At 39.3% G+C, this 18,199-nt stretch overlaps 1 protein-coding gene across 2 annotated transcripts in view; it reads right to left on the bottom strand.

Annotated features, from left to right (window-relative positions):
* LOC133658360 (protein jagged-2) overlaps positions 1–18,199 on the bottom strand; it is a 162,413-nt gene that overhangs the window by 65,754 nt on the left and 78,460 nt on the right. For both annotated transcript variants that reach the window (XM_062060284.1, XM_062060283.1), the window contains exon 3: positions 1,889–1,946. In XM_062060284.1, coding sequence (XP_061916268.1) covers positions 1,889–1,946 — 58 coding nt within the window. The remainder of the gene's footprint in view (positions 1–1,888; positions 1,947–18,199) is intronic.

Below are 18,199 nucleotides of genomic sequence, written 5' to 3'. Positions count from 1 at the left end.
TTGGTTTAACAAAAGCTCACTTTTATTATATAAGAAAAAAAATGTTATCTAATAAATAAATAAATATTGACTGTTACCCCCCTAAAAAAATCAAATCAATAAATATTGACTGTTGTTACCCAAAGTATGTTAGGTAGGATTTTTCAGAAAAACAAATATATACAGTAACACAAAAACAACCTGTCTCTGTGATCACTATAGGTGTATAAATAATAATATAGTGTTAAATAAAATCAGTCCCTTGGGCACAAAACTGAAAATAATTCAGCTCTCCAAAAAGTGCAATTCTGCTGCTATTTGACATAACTCTTTGTTATGATGCTTTGACATTTTTGCACTTTATTTCTTTATTGAAAGAAAATTCTATGAAGAGAAAAGTTGTTTGCAAATGTGGATACAATGCTAAAAAATGAAAAGTTAAAGCTAAAAAAAGAAATACACTTTATTGAGTCAACATTATTTCTTTATAGGGGGAAAGATGTTATGAGCTAGGGAATATAACAACTACACTACCCAGCATGCAACGGGAGTGACGAGCATGCGCGGTCGACCCGAAAAGTGTTGCAGCTAAGAATGAGGTTATGAGCACGCTGTGAAAGTAAACGTCAAGAACTCAGCCAACACGCCTCGTCTGCATTATTTATAATTAGACAGACAACACATATACAGTGTGATTTTGTTTTGTTTACAAGGAAAGAGAAACAAAAGTTAAAAAAGGGAGATCATGTCATATATGTTGTATATATATGTATGTGCTGCGGTTGCTTTAAGAACGTTGCGACAGCTGCCGTAAAGGAGGTGCGTTGCTAGCCTGGTTGCTATGTTTCCGGTTGGTCGTAAAAGTGTTCGTCATGTGTTTGTACCCTGCTCAAATCTCTCAGTAAAGTTATTCATTGGATTATACCTTTTGTTTTGAACTTTATTACACCTTGGAGCGCTTTTTCCGTTACATTTTTTTCCTGCTTTCGCTATCTTTACCTAATGACTGAGCTACGTGACGTCATTTCTTGTGATGTCACACGGAGCATTTCTGGTCGGGACGGGATTCGTTCCGAGGGATTCGAATAGAGAACCAACTCTTTTTCGTTACTATAGTGGTCTCGATAACGGGTACCGGTTCTCAAAAAGGGATTCGAGTCCGAGGACTCGGTTCTTTTCTTATCGAGCAACCGGGAAAACCGGTTTTGAGTATCATCCCTAGTCACGGGACACATTTCGGGCGTTGTTGTTGCACTAGTGAGCCACGGATGAGGAGATTCTGCTCCGTTATTGATTGAAGTAAAGTCTGAATGTCATTAAAACAGTTAGCGCCATCTTTTGACACTTCTTCCACTCCCGTCCTTGCACGCTACAACAAAGATGACGGGGAGAAGACGCTGTCCAAGTGGAGGCACGTAAATTAGACCACCTACAAAACGGCGCATCCTGAAGAGACTGTTAGAAAGTGACTTAAAGATTATGTGTAAAACATCATCTATGCAACATTTTGAGCAAAGAAGCACTATTACATGTTATGTAGACCACAAGGAAGTCTTTTACATTTAGAAGAAAAAAAATGATAATATGACTCCTTGAATGTAAGAAAATAGACCATTCATCGGCAGTGCTTAATAATCCGGTGCGCCCTATGGTCTGGAAAATACAGTACGTCCATCTCTAGCTATAAATTAATGCTCGCGATTAAGACCAGATGTTTTGGCTGGATTTTTTTTGGTTTCATTGTGACACTTGCTACATAAAATAATGTGTGTAACCTTGCAACTTAGTCGGGAGACAGCTCTTACTTCCATACAGTTGGTGCACTCCTAATTTAAAAGTACCACTGTAATGGTACCGCCACCGGAATTTTTCCGTTAGGCATACAGCATAATGCACTTGTGTAATGCACCTGATTGCGACGTGTCGTTGTCATGGTCCAGGGCCTCCAGCACCAGAGAGAAGGACTTCTGTGGAGAACAGAGAAACAATATTCAAAAATGTATGCAAAAATTCTCCAAAATTATTTTTTTGTTGTATGAAATCAATTAAAATTCATAGCCTTATGCAGGGATAAGCAGATAGACACGGTGCAATAACGCCACTGAGCTATACCACCTTAGAGATAAGAGAGAGGGCATGCACTCTTTCTTCTGATGAATACATTCATGCCGTAGAATACCTCCATATGCATACTGCTCCTCCAGCCATCATTTCTTATCATTTCTATTTACTATGCTGGGATGGTTGTCACCCAAAGGGCTGCAATGATGTACCGGTGACATTGTGAGAGTCGGCGTGGACGTAATAATGTGGTAACAAATAAGTCTGATGAAGGTGGGAAGGAAAAACAACACTCGGAAGATAAGATTAAATCATTTGGAAGGACCCCCGTTGTTGGTCACATGTTCAGATATGTGAACAAAAGAGGCCAGAAAGGAAGCAAAACAATCAGAGGGCGATACAAGAGAGTCAAAAGGTTAGTGACTATTGAAAAGAGAGGCGATAAGATGACACACACACACAGTCAGGTTCAAACACTGATGACATCTATTAAACAGACAAGAAGCAAGGAATCATGCAGGGACAGAGTTAAATTCAGCTCAATGAGGAGAGACGTTTTGGGCTGTACTCTTAGTTACAGAACCAACCTACGCTCTGAGGCAGTGTTTTTCAACCTTTTTTGAGCCAAGGCACATTTTTTACGTTGAAAAAAATCCAGAGGCACACCACCAGCAGAAATCATTAAAAAACGAAACTCAGTTGACAGTAAAAAGTCGTCGTCGCAATTATTGGATATGACTTTAAAGCATAACCAAGCATGCACCAATATAGCTCTTGTCTCAAAGTAGGTGTACTGTCACCACCTGTTACATCACACCCTGACTTTTTTGTAGTTTTTTGCCGTTTTCCTGTGTGTAGTGTTTTAGTTCTTGTCTTGTGCTCCTATTTTGGTGGCTTTTTCTCTTTTCTTGGTATTTTCCTGTAGCAGTTTCATGTCTTCCTTTGAGCGATATTTCCCGCATCTACTTTGTTTTAGCAATCAAGAATATTTCAGTTGTTTTTATCCTTCTTTGTGGGGACATTGTTGATTGCCATGCCATGTTCGGATGTACATTGTCTTTGCTCCACAGTAAGTCTTTGCTGTCGTCCAGCATTCTGTTTTTGTTTACTTTGTAGCCAGTTCAGTTTTAGTTCCGTTCTGCGTAGCCTTCCCTGAGCTTCAATGCCTTTTCTTAGGGGCACTCACCTTTTGTTTACTTTTGGTTTAAGCATTAGACACCTTTTTACCTGCACGCTGCCTCCTGCTGTTTCCGACATCTACAAAGCAATTACCTACCGGCTGCCACCTACTGATATGGAAGAGTATTACACGGTTACTCTGCCGAGCTCTAGACAGCACCGACACTCAACAACAACACATCATTTGCAGACTATAATGACTGGTTTGCAAAAAATAGTTTTAACCCAAATACGTGAAATTAGATAATCTCCCACGGCCCACCAGACTGCATCCCTCGGCACACAGTGGATAAAAAACAATGCTCTAAGGTAACAGTCCCACGTGCTTCTCTATTTATTTGGGAGGTCCCTGGTTATATCACTGAGGCTGCTTCTGAGGGAAGGAGGGTAATTTCAGCAGCCCCGGTTGGACACAATATATGATTATTCATGAAATGGAAATGTGATGACACTCGTGATATCGCCCTGTCTCTGCTTTGTCTGCGTCACGGTACTCAATGTTCTGGACACAAACACTGATACGAGACAACTTGCAATCTTGGATTTGCAAGTTGTCCCTTTGCACAGATAGAAAAGTACAACTTCAGCACAATTGATAATAACTATAGCAACGGCCTTTAAGCATAAAAGTGGTGTGATAATTTACACATAATTACTCTAACACACACACACACACACACACACGCACACACGCAGACACAGGCATGGTGCTAATGAGACATGCAGGGCAGCAGTTCATTAGGGTGAGCAAAGAGAAGACAGCTGGCAGATGCACCTTTTTAAAATTCATTATTTACTTTTCAAGAAAAAAAGAGCTGCAGGAAAACCGTGTGTAACTTAAAAGATGCAATTAAAGTCAATTATTCGTCGTCTATGAGCCCAGAGAAAGAGTAGGCTCTCCGAGAAAAAAAACAAGGCTAGAGTCAAAATAATGATGTAATTTACATGCGTAAGGTCCAATCAGTTCATTAAAAAAATACAAAAGAAAAATGACCATAATTATGTAAATAGTGGCCGGCGTGTGATCAGACTTTAGGATCGAATTCCTCTGAGGGTAGGACTGCAGCTATCGATTATTTCAGTATCGTGTAGTTTGTCGATATATCGATTAAATCGGATAAAACACACTTTAAAGCCCAAATGCGCATTTTAGGGAAAATTGTTGAAATAAACGAGGATTTTTTTGCTTGCTATAACCTTCATTTTTTTCTGATAAATGCACATAATCAACATTGAAATTGCACTTTTAACAAGTGTGCATTCATCAAAAAGAAAATAAATAAATATAAAAAACTTTCCACAGTTTACTGCCACACAAATCACGGCACCCACACACCACCGCCCTCATGTGCACTCTATTGCAGCGGCTGTGTGGAAACGATGTTTGTGTATTTAAAGTTCCAGGCACTCCATGGGGACCGGATTTTTTATTTTTATCTAACAATATTGTAAACGATTTATCAAAGAAATAAGATATGAATAAAAGCTTCTTTTAATCAAATTAATCACTTTAATTGATTAATCATTGCAACCCAATCTGAAGGACTATTTACCTCAGTGGGTACTGCAGATTGGGTTAGGAATAGAGTTCAGCTGGGTTATGTAGTTTTTCATCTATAAACCAAGGTCATTATAGTTATCACATGTTTATGACGGGGGAAAAAAGGAGTCATTTTCTAATAGTTGAGACATGTAAAATACTTTCTTTGCCTGGCTTACCATGATGATAAACATTTCTTGATTTATTTTATTTTTTAAGAGGTAATTTCTGTTATGTCGCAAGGTATGTTGAGACAATTTAAAGGCCTACTGAAACCCACTACTACCGACCACGCAGTCTGATAGTTTATGTATCAATGATGAAATCTTAACATTGCAACACATGCCAATACTTATAAAGTGCAATTTTAAATTTCCCGCAACACTTCCGGTTGAAAACGTCTTTGTATGATGACGTATGCGCGTGACGTCATGGAGAGAACGGAAGTATTCGGACCCCATTGGATCCAATACAAAAAAGCTCTGTTTTTCTGTTTTCATCCCAAAATTCCACAGTATTCTGGACATCTGTGTTGGGGAATCTTTTGCAATTTGTTTAATGAACAATGGAGACTGCAAAGAAGAAAGCTGTAGGTGTTATCGGTGTATTAGCGGCTGGCTGCAGCAACACAACCAGATGAACTTTGAGATGGATAGCAGACGCGCTAGCCGTCAACCTCACCTTGACTTCCTCCGTCTCCGGGCCGCCGACCGCATCGGTGATCGGGTGAAGTCCTTTGTCGCTCCGTCGATCGCTGGAACGCAGGTGAGCACGGGTGTTGATGAGCAGATGAGGGCTGGCTGGTGTAGGTGGAGAGCTAATGTTTTTAGCATAGCTCTGTGAGGTCCCGTTGCTAATTTAGCTTCAATGGCGTCGTTAGCAACAGCATTGTTAAGTTTCGACAGGCTGGAAAGCATTAACCGTGTATTTACATGTCCATCGTTTAATAGTATTGCTGATCTTCTGTCTATCCTTCCAGTCAGGGGTTTATTTATTTTGTTTCTATCTGCATTTGAGCCCGATGCTATCACGTTAGCTCCGTAGCTAAAGTGTTTCGCCGATGTATTGTCGTGGAGATAAAAGTCACTGTGAATGTCCATTTCGCGTTCTCGACTCTCATTTTCAAGAGGATATAGTATCCGAGGTGGTTTAAAATACAAATCCGTGATCCACAATAGAAAAAGGAGAAAGTGCAGAATCCAATGAGCTCTTGTACCTAAGTTACGGTCAGAGCGAAAAAAGATACGTCCTGCACTGCACGCTTGTCCTTCACTCTCACGTTCCTCATCCACTAAACTTTCATCCTCGCTCAAATTAATGGGGTAATCGTCGCTTTCTCGGTCCGATACTCTCTCGCTGCATTGTAAACAATGGGAAAATGTGAGCAGCCCTTCCTCCGGTGACGTCACGCTACTTCCGGTATAGGCAAGGCTTTTTTTCATCAGCGACCAAAAGTTGCGAACTTTATCGTCCTTGTTCTCTACTAAATCCTTTCAGCAAAAATATGGCAATATCGCGAAATGATCAAGTATGACACATAGAATGGTTCTGCTATCCCCGTTTGAATAAAAAAAATTCATTTCAGTAGGCCTTTAAAGTAAAAACATAAAAATATAGGCAAAAAACTATATACAGTATACCTGTACTTCTTAATTGGCGGGACAGCTTGTAAAAAAGTTGTCAAGGGTGCGTTGTGTGAGACGACGGAGGTTGTAGTGGTTTTAAGCGCAGACAAACGAGGAGGCAGGGTATTTAACGATCAAACAAACAAAAAGCTGGAGCAACAGGGAAGTGCTCGGACTGAACAGACTACAAAGCAAACAAAACGGAATACTGGAACACAGCAAAAACACTTACAAAAAATGTGGAGCAAACGGCGTCCACAAAGTAAGTGCGTACTTGATATTAGCATGGAAAGAATCATCAATAATGTCCCGACCACCAAATGGTGTCGCAAGCTCAACTTATATAGTGCTAATTACCAGCAGAAAACAGGTGAGGGGGAAAGTGCTCAAAAGGCAGGCGTAAAGCTGCTGCAGGTAAAGAGAAAACAGGAAGTGAAAAACCACAAAATAAGAGCGCAAGACAGGAACTAAAACTACACACAGAAAAATACCATGAAACGGCATGATCTGATAAAACAGATCATGCCAAAAGTACATTGAATAGTCAATATTGTTCATTTATTATTTATTATTGAATTATTACAAGTGAAACAGGACTTTTTTAAATTATTATTATTTATACATTATTCCACTGCTTTTCCTGTTCAGGATCATAGGTTAGCTGGGGTGGCCCTAGCTCATCTGGTATTGTGCAACCTTTGGTATGTACTGTATACTTAATGTACATATTTAAGTCAAACATCAAATTGTGTGGTCTTATTTAGTGCAATGTGTTAAAGTTTACATACAGTTGTAAAAAATAATAATAATGTCATGGCTATCTTGAGTTTCCAATAATTTCTACAATTCTTATTTTTTTGTGATAGAGTGATTGGAGCACATACTTGTTGGTCACAAAAAACATTCATGAAGTTTGCTTCTTTTATGAATTTATTATGGGTCTACTGAAAATGTGAGCAAATCTGCTGGGTCAAAAGTATACATACAGCAATGTTAATATGTGGCTACATGTCTGTATTGTGGCCAAACAGCTCCATTTTTGTTTCATCTGACCACAGAACTCTCCTCCAGAAGGTCTTATCTTTGTCCATGTGATGTCAGATGAAACAAAAATGGAGCTGTTTGGCCACAATACCCAGCAATATGTTTGGAGGAGAAAAGGTGAGGCCTTTAATCCCAGGAACACCATGCCTACCGTCAAGCTTGGTGGCGGTAGTATTATGCTCTGGGCCTGTTTTGCTGCCAATGGAACTGGTGCTTTACAGAGAGTAAATGGGACAATGAAAAAGGAGGATTACCTCCAAATTCTTCAAGACAAGCTAAAATCATCAGCCCGGAGGTTGGGTCTTGGGCGCAGTTGGGTGTTCCAACAGGACAATGACCCCCAAACACACGTCAAAAGTGGTAAAGGAATGGCTAAATCAGGCTAGAATGAAGGTTTTAGAATGGCTTTCCCAAAGTCCTGACTTAAACGTGTGGACAATGCTGAAGAAACAAGTCTATGTCCGAAAACCAACAAATTTAGCTGAACTGCACCAATTTTGTCAAGAGGAGTGGTCAAAAATTCAAGCAGAAGCTTGTGGATGGCTACCAAAAGTGCCTTATTGCAGTGAAACTTGCCAAGGGACATGTAAGCAAATATTAACATTGCTGTATGTATACTTTTGACCCAGCAGATTTGCTCACATTTTCAGTAGACCCATAATAAATTCATAAAAGAAGCAAACTTCATGAATGTTTTTTGTGACCAACAAGTATGTGCTCCAATCACTACATCACAAAAAAATAAGAGTTGTAGAAATGATTGGAAACTCAAGACAGCCACGACATTATGTTCTTTACAAGTGTATGTACACTTTTGATCGCGACTGTATGTGGTCGTGATGTCATCGGTACAGGAAAGGCGCGTCTGAAAGAATGACCAATTTTAATTTTTTTTTTGCAAAGTTTGGAACCCTGCAGTGGTCACGCTAAACACGTCCCACCGAGGTCAACTCCCCACAAGAGCTGATAAGAGAAGAAAGAAGGGCTTCCTGACAACCTTTTCCAAAACACACAAGCAGCAAGTTAGTCTGTGACGTCAGGCTGCCATTAGAGCAGGCAAAAAGCCACCATAGGAACAGCAAACTGTCAACAAAGGTGACGTTGGCCTGCTGGTGATGGAGTGACAGCTTCACTCCCTTCTGACATCGCATCGATAATTGTGTTGTCATAGCAACGACAAGTGGGAAATGACATCATGGCAAATATGTGGGGGATGTTTTGGACATCCAGAAGTAGACAGGACTCTTCCTGGGTTAATGAGCATGATGTAAAACAACAGGAATGTACCATTTTTCACTTTGGTGAAGGGGGGCACACAATGTCAAATTCAATACCAAGAAATTACCAATGCAATTGATAGTACAAAAAAATGTGCGGCAGCAGTGTTGATGGATCTAACTAAAGCATTTGTTCAATAATCACAATATTTTTATTTAAAAAAATAGAACGGTATGGCATCAGACTGTTGGTCTTAAACTGGATTAGAAGTTATTTAACCAACAGGAAACAATACGTGAAGCTAGTCAAACACACGTCTGCAACGCTAAATATATCCTGTGGTGTACCACAGGGATCAATACTAGCACCAAAATTGTTCAATCTTTATATAAATGACATTTGTAATGTTACAAAATAATTAAAGTTAGTATTATTTGCGGATGATACAACTGTGTTTTGTTCAGGAGAGAACACACAGAAGATAATACAAATAATAACAAATTAGAAAGATGGTTTGACAAAAACAGACTATCGTTGAATCTCAGTACAACTAAAATAATGCTGTTTGGTAACAGTAGAAGTGAAAGTCAAACACAAATACAAATAGACGGAATAGAAATTGAAAGAGTAAATGAAACCACATTTGTAGGTATAATGATTGATGATAAATTGAATTGGAAATCTCATGTAAAAAGTATACAACATAAAGTAGCAAGAAACACGTCAATAATGAATAAAGCAAAACATGTTCTAGACCAAAAATCACTTCATATTCTCTACTGCTCACTAGTGTTACATATCTGACTTATTGTGTAGAAATATGGGGAAACCATTACAAAAGTACACTTCATTCATTAACTGTTTGTAACCTACATGTGCTACAAATCAATGTAAAGTATATGGGGTGTTATGGGCTAGGAACAGAAGACTAGAGTTTGGACTCGGATAGAGAAGGCAGAGCTTGAATTGCAGTTTGGTTGGCACAGTGTATTAAAGAATTAGTGATTGACAGCAGATATATACACAACAATGAGTTGAATGGCCATTCAACGTGAGAGCAATTTGAAGAAAAACAGTTACTATATACATATATACAATTTCAATTAAAGTATTCAGTGTGTCTCTGGATCTTGTTTAAATCTCAGCTCAGATAAAGTTCTTGGAGAAAGGTTTTGGAGAGAGTAAAGCAGTACAGTCCATGTGCTGCGGTTAAGGGTGAAAATGTGTAGAAGGTGGCTGGAAAGCCTCCTACCAGCCCAGACAGAACAGGTGGTGGGATTCCTGGCTGGAATCTCCCAAGAACGATCCTTGGACTAGATGCTTTTTTTCCCCTTAGCTCGCCATCATAAAGAGAAGCCTGGCCTGTGTAAGAACCAGGACCATTCTTATAAATCAAAGTGTACACAAATCAAATATCTTCATTAAATAACACTAATTGCATTATAAGTAGATAGTAGTCAGAACAGGTTCTAGTTCTCTCCTCAATATTGTACAATATAAATCAACATACATGTCAGAATCACAATATGCAATAAAGTGCTAAAATAACTATTAGCAGCATAAATATGACCTATACAATTCGGTCAGTGCACTAAACGTGCTTATTATCAAACACATTTAAAAGTGCATTCAATACACGATAGTTATCATTGGTTGAAGTCATAAAGCTTGTATATAGACCAGGGGTGTCCAAACTTTTTCCACTGAGGGCAGCACACTGAAATATCAAAGCAAGCCGGGGCCATTTTGATATTTTTTATTTTAAAAAACAATACAATATATGTATAAAAAAATATACATTCAGGCCTCCACTCAGGCTTGATCCTGGGGACCCCAAAGGGTTTAGGTAAAAAAAATATTAAAAATGTGTCATTATTTAGTATTATTATTATTATTCAAGGTCTAAATCTCCAGATCAACATTAAGTCTATCCGTCAATATAAAGTGTTTTTTCAAGATTTAAGTTGTATGCTCTTTTTGTCAAAAAAAAAACAGTTTTTTTATGGAAAAAACACAAAATATGCAATATTTTCTCCCAATAACATTTTAAAGTGGAATATTTGAGATTATATGATAATTGGAGTTCGTAGCATAACTCATAAAAACATTAATTCATTATTATTTTTGAGCAACTTAAATAGACACTTAAAAAAAAAAAGTCCCACTAAAATTATTGGGTATCCAAAAAGGTCCTCCTCAGTAAAGTGTTAAAAAATAAATTACACTTTTTTTTTTTACTTTTAACACAATAGTCTCAAGATCAAATTCAGATCTATCCGTCAATTATAACTTTTGTTGTTGTTTATGTTTTTTGTTTGTTCGTTTTAGGCCCTTTAAACAAAACAGCTTCGTTTTTTATATGGCAGACACAAAATATTTTCCCCAAAAAATATTCCAAAGTGGAATATTTAATGTGACTTAATTGGAGCTTTGAATAGGTCAATAATTCATAATGACATTGATTTTGATTCATTATTATTTTTTAAAGAAATAAACAGCCTGCATGGCAGCTTTGTGTTATTAGAGTAAACATTGCAACATGTTCTTGTTACATTTCACCTGTTTGCTCTTGTATACCACTTTTTATGTTTTTTATTTTTTAATCGTATTTTTAGAATGTGCCGCTGGGCCGTTAAAAAATTACCTGCGGGCCGCAAATGGCCCCCGGGCCGCACTTTGGACACCCCTGATATAGACGATTGAGAAATATGCCACAAAGACTGTTGCAATGAAACAATGGAAGAGAGACTAATGCTAGAGGTGCTATTTTCATAAACATGGACTCACCAACTCCGCTTCTACAGTCACACACAGTTTAATGACAAAAAATCTGTCACTCTATAAAGTTAACAAATAGGCATTTAGTTTAGAATCCCTTCAGCACAATATTTCGGGTGAAAACGAGAATAAAAACCTACCTGGAGCAGAAATACAACCTGTCTCCCCTCACATCCTGTCTACTGGCCACTTCCTGCTACCGGCTTATAAGCACAGCTGATTGGACCGCGGCGGTCACGTGACTAGGGAGAGTGCACCGAGCTCAAAGAGTAATAGAGAGCAAGAGCATACCAGTCACTTCCTGCTACCGGCATATAACCAAAGCTGATTGGACTGCGGCGGTCACGTGACTAGGGAGAGCGCGCTGAGCTCAAAGAGTAATAGAGAGCAAGAGCCTAATTGTCTCCGCAAAAGTATGGATTTGACACCTGCAATACATGTTGCAAAAAACATCAGTTATAATAATACATAATGTTGGATATAGAGAACATTCAAACCCTTTATTTATTGAATAAAAAATACTGAAATTCAACAACATAGTGAATTTGAAAACAGCTAAAATTATACACAAAGCAAACTATAACCTGCTACCCAAGAATATACAACAATTCTTCTCAACAAAAGGGGAAAAACATAATCTTAGATAAAAATGTACAAACCCCGTTTCCATATGAGTTGGGAAATTGTGTTAGATGTAAATATAAACGGAACACAATGATTTGCAAATCATTTTCAACCCATATTCAGTTGAATATGCTACAAAGACAACATATTTGATGTTCAAACTGATAAACATTTTTTGTGCAAATAATCATTAACTTTAGAATTTGATGCCAGCAACACGTGACAAAGAAGTTGGGAAAGGTGGCAATAAATACTGATAAAGTTGAGGAATGCTCATCAAACACTTATTTGGAACATCCCACAGGTGAACAGGCAAATTGGGAACAGGTGGGTGCCATGATTGGATATAAAAGTAGATTCCATGAAATGCTTAGTCATTCACAAACAAGGATGGGGCGAGGGTCACCACTTTGTCAACAAATGCGTGAGCAAATTGTTGAACAGTTTAAGAAAAACCTTTCTCAACCAGCTATTGCAAGGAATTTATGGATTTCACCATCTACGGTCCGTAATATCATCAAAAGGTTCAAAGAATCTGGAGAAATCACTGCACGTAAGCAGCTAAGCCCGTGACCTTCCATCCCTCGGGCTGTACTGCATCAACAAGCGACATCAGTGTGTAAAGGATATCACCACATGGGCTCAGGAACACTTCAGAAACCCACTGTCAGTAACTACGGTTGGTCGCTACATCTGTAAGTGCAAGTTAAAACTCTCCTATGCAAGGCGAAAACCGTTTATCAACAACACCCAGAAACACAGTCGGCTTAGCTGGGCCTGAGCTCATCTAAGATGGACTGATAAAAAGTGGAAAAGTGTTCTGACGAGTCCACATTTCAAAATGTTTTTGGAAACTGTGGACTTCGTGTCCTCCGGACCAAAGAGGAAAAGAACCATCTGAATTGTTATAGGCACAAAGTTGAAAAGCCAGCATCTGTGATGGTATGGGGGTGTATTAGTGCCCAAGACATGGGAAACTTACACATCTGTGAAGGCGCCATTAACCTGAAAGGTACATACAGCTTTTGGAGCAACATATGTTGCCATCCAAGCAACGTTACCATGGACGCCCCTGCTTATTTCAGCAAGACAATGCCAAGCCAGGTGTTACATCAACGTGGCTTCATAGTAAAAGAGTGCGGGTACTAGACTGGCCTGCCTGTAGTCCAGACCTGTCTCCCGTTGAAAATGTGTGGCGCATTATGAAGCCTAAAATGCCGCAATGGAGACCCCCGTACTGTTGAACAACTTAAGCTGTACATCAAGCAAGATAGGAAAGAATTCCACCTGAGAAGCTTAAAAAATGTGTCTCCTCAGTTCCCAAACGTTTACTGAGTGTTGTTAAAAGGAAAGGCCATGTAACACAGTGGTGAACATGCCCTTTCCCAACTACTTTGGCACGTGTTGCAGCCATGAAATTCTAAGTTAATTATTATTTGCAAAAAAAAATAAAGTTTATGAGTTTGAACATCAAATATGTTGTCTTTTTAGTGCATTCAATTGAATATGGGTTGAAAAGGTTTTGCAAATCATTGTATTCTGTTTATATTTACATCTAACACAATTTCCCAACTCATATGGAAACAGGGTTTGTAATTTACAACATTTGTACGCACGTACAACACTTAAGACCTTCAGTATATCAGTATGTGGAATTAAATGATGGAATGGACTAAGCAAAGAAATCAAACAATGTACTAATATGATCCACTTCTAGAAACTCTTCAAACTTAAAGGCCTACTGAAATGATTTTTTTTTATTTAAACGGGAATAGCAGATCCATTCTATGTGTCATACTTGATCATTTCGCGATATTGCCATATTGTTGCTGAAAGGATTTAGTAGAGAAAATCGACGATAAAGTTCGCAACTTTTGCTCGCTGATAAAAAAAAAGCCTTGCCTGTACCGGAAGTAGCGTGACGTCACAGGAGCTAGTATTCCTCACAATTCCCCATTGTTTACAATGGAGCGAGAGAGATTCGGACCGAGAAAGTGACGATTACCCCATTAATTTGAGCGAGGATGAAAGATTCGTAGATGAGGAACGTTACAGTGACGAACTTGAGAGGCAGTGAAGGACGTATCTTTTTTCGCTCTGACCGTAACTTAGGTACAAGCTGGCTCATTGGATTCCACACTCTCCTTTTTCTATTGTGGATCACGGATTTGTATTTTAAACCACCTCGGATACTATATCCTCTTGAAAATGAGAGTCGAGCACGCAAAATGGACATTTAAAGTGACTTTTATCTCCAAGACAATACATCGGTGACACACTTAGCTACTGAGCTAACGTGATAGCATCGTTCTCAAATGAAGATAGAAACAAAATAAATAAACCCCTGACTGGAAGGATAGACAGAAGATCAACAATACTATTAAACCATGTACATGTAACTACACGGTTAAAAATTCTCAGCCTGGTAAGGCTTAAAAATGCTGTTGCTAACGACGCTAAGGCTAATTTAGCAACTTAGCAACCGGACCTCACAGAACTATGATAAAACATGGAGACAGTGTGCAGGTAAAAAGGTATCTAATGCTTAAACCAAAAATAAACAAAAGGTGAATGCCCCTAAGAAAGGGCATTGAAGTTTAGGGAAGGCTATGCAGAACGAAACCAAAACTGAACTGGCTGCAAAGTAAACAAAAACAGAATGCTGGACGACAGCAAAGACTTACAGCGTGTGGTGCAGACGGCGTCCACAAAGTACATCCGAACATGACATGACAATCAACAATGTCCACACAAAGAAGGATAGCGCCCGCACAACTGAAATAGTCTTGATTGCTAAAGCAAAGCAGGTGCGGGGAATAACGCTCAAAGGAAGACATGAGCCTGCTACAGGAAAATACCAAAAAAAGAGAAAAAGCCACCAAAATAGGAGCGCAAGACAAGAACTAAAAAAGACACAGGAAAATGTCAAAAACCTCAAAATAAGTCAGGGTGTGATGTGACAGGTGGTAACAGTACACCTACTTTGAGACAAGAGCTATAGTGATGCATGCTTGGTTATGCTTTAAAGTCATATCCAACATTTGCGACAACGACTTTTTACTGTCAATATCGGCTGCGAGTTTCATTTTTTAATGTTTTCTGCTGGTGGTGTGCCTCCGGAGTTTTTCAATGAAAATATGTGTCTTGGCTCAAAAAAGGTTGAAAAATACCGCTCTAATAGACTCAATGTGTAATATTATATATCTTTGATTAATTATTAAAATGTTGGCTATTTAATAAATTGTATGTTTAATCTTATGATACCTTCGCATTGGTGCCTGTCAGTCTCTTTCTTTGTGTGTTCATGTGTACACATACTTTAATTGATGTAAAGAAAGTTTAGCTGGTTGACTTTGGCTAAAATGACAGTTAGTTATTTTTCACACAACATTGTCTCAATCTTGTTGGCTAGCTAGCAAGGTAGAAGCGAACACTCTTACCGAGGTAAGTGTCCGACATCATATCTCCGCTTTAAATACTTGCGTATCACAGATGTACTAACATAAAAACAAGGTCCGCTTTGTAAAATGAGCAAGGTAATGATGTTTTTTAGAGGAAATATTCTCAAACTTGACATGTTAGCACTGGCGTTGTTTTTACGAGTGACCCCTTTCTGCCTGGAAAAACCAGAGTGTTGACGTCACGACTATTGTCGACAAATATAATTGTCGGCGACAAAGCGACTAATTGTTGCAGCCCTTCTTGGAAGTGCTGATTTTAATCCCAGTCGCTTCACACTCGGCTGCGAACCGATCCAGTGAGAGCTGAAGATCCTGGCCAGATGAAGCCAGCAGGACCACATCATCTGCAAAAAGCAGAGACCTAACCCTGCACTTACCAAACCTTATTACATCCCTACAGAACAGGTCTTATCTTTGCCCATGTGATGTCAGATGAAACAAAAATGGAGCTGTTTGGCCACAATACCCAGCAATATGTTTGGAGGAGAAAAGGTGAGGCCTTTAATCCCAGGAACACCATACCTACCGTCAAGCATGGAACTGGTGCTTTACAGAGAGTAAATGGGACAACGAAAAAGGAGGATTACCTCCAAATTCTTCAGGACAAGCTAAAATCACCAGCCTGGAGGTTGGGTCTTGGGCGCAGTTGGGTGTTCCAACAGGACAATGACCCCAAACACATGTCAAAAGTGGTAAAGGAATGGCTAAATCAGGCTAGAATTAAGGTTTTAGAATGGCCTTCCCAAAGTCCTGACTTAAAGGCCTACTGAAAGGCGATTTTCTTATTTAAACGGGGATAGCAGGTCCATTCTATGTGTCATACTTGATCATTTCGCGATATTGCCGTATTTTTGTTGAAAGGATTTAGTAAAGAACATTGACGATAAAGTTCGCAACTTTTGGTTGCTGATAAAAAAGCCTTGCCTGTACCGGAAGTAGCAGACGATATGCGCATGACGTCACCGGCTGTGGAGCTCCTCACATCTGCACATTGTTTACAATTATGGCCACCAGCAGCGAGAGCGATTCGGACCGAGAAAGCGACGATTTCCCCATTAATTTGAGCGAGGATGAAAGATTTGTGGATGAGGAAAATGAGAGTGAAGGACTAGAGGGCAGTGGAAGCGATTCAGATAGGGAAGATGCTGTGAGAGGCGGGTGGGACCTGATATCCAGCTGGGAATGACTAAAACAGTAAATAAACACAAGACATATATATATACTCTATTAGCCACAACACAACCAGGCTTATATTTAATATGCCACAAATTAATCCCGCATAACAAACACCTCCCCCATCTCGTCCATATAACCCGGCAATACAACACAAACACCCGCACAACACACTCAATCCCACAGTCCAAAGTACCGTTCACCTCCCCAAAGTTCATACAGCACATATATTTCCCCAAAGTTACGTACGTGACATGCACATAGTGACATGCACATAGCTACGTGACATGCACATAGCGTGACATGCACATAGCGGCACGCACGTACGGGCAAGCGATCAAATGTTTGGAAGCCGCAGCTGCGTACTCATGGTACCGCGTCTGCGTATCCAACTCAAAGTCCTCCTAGTAAGAGTCTCTGTTGTCCCAGTTCTCCACAGGCCAATGGTAAAGCCTGTCATCTTTCGGGAATGTAAACAATGAAACATCGGCTGTGTTTGTGTTGCTGCAGCCGGCCGAAATACACCGCTTCCCACCTACAGCTTTATTCTTTGCTGTCTGCATTGTTCATTGAACAAATTGCAAAAGATTCACCAACACAGATGTCCAGAATACTGTGGAATTTTGCGATGAAAACAGACGACTTAATAGCTGGCCACAATGCTGTCCCAAAATGTCCTCTACAATCCGTGACGTCACGCGCAGGCGTCATCATACCGAGACGTTTGCAGCAGGATATTTCGCGCAAAATTTAAAATTGCACTTTAGTAATCTAACCCGGCCGTATTGGCATGTGTTGCAATGTTAAGATTTCATCATTGATATATAAACTATCAGACTGCGTGGTCGGTAGTAGTGGGTTTCAGTAGGCCTTTAAATGTGTGGACAATGCTGAAGAAACATGTCCATGTCAGAAAACCAACAAATTTAGCTGAACTGTTTTGTCAAGAGAAGTGGTCAAAAATTCAAGCAGAAGCTTGTGGATGGCTACCAAAAGCGCCTTATTGCAGTGAAACTTGCCAAGGGACATGTAAGCAAATATTAACATTGCTGTATGTATACTTTTGACCCAGCAGATTTGCTCACATTTTCAGAAGACCCATAATAAATTCATAAAAGAAGCAAACTTCATGAATGTTTTTCATCACTGTCACTACAAAAAAAATAAGAGTTGTAGAAAGTATTGGAAACTCAAGACAGCCATGACATTATGTTCTTTACAAGTGTATGTAAACTTTTGACCACAACTGTAGATACTGACCTCTGACAGTCTCAGCCCATCAAGGCTAGACAGACTTTCAAACTGAGACAAGAACATCAAGACATCAAAAACCAGACAATTACGAATGGCTTCTTCCTTCAGGCTGTTTGCTCGTCTTAATAGTGGCAAAGCTACAAAAAAATAAACAATTACATGACTTCCCTCAATAAAAACACTGCCAGGACATCTATGATGGCAAATTCCCATTTAATGAGAAGAAATCCTCCTAAACCTCACGTCCACTGATTGTCTACTAT

The sequence above is a fragment of the Entelurus aequoreus genome, linkage group LG10, assembly GCF_033978785.1.
Source record: "Entelurus aequoreus isolate RoL-2023_Sb linkage group LG10, RoL_Eaeq_v1.1, whole genome shotgun sequence".
Taxonomy (NCBI): Eukaryota; Metazoa; Chordata; class Actinopteri; order Syngnathiformes; family Syngnathidae; genus Entelurus; species Entelurus aequoreus.
The sequence above is the reverse complement of the archived record's forward strand: the minus strand, read 5'-3'. Positions and strand labels throughout refer to the sequence as shown.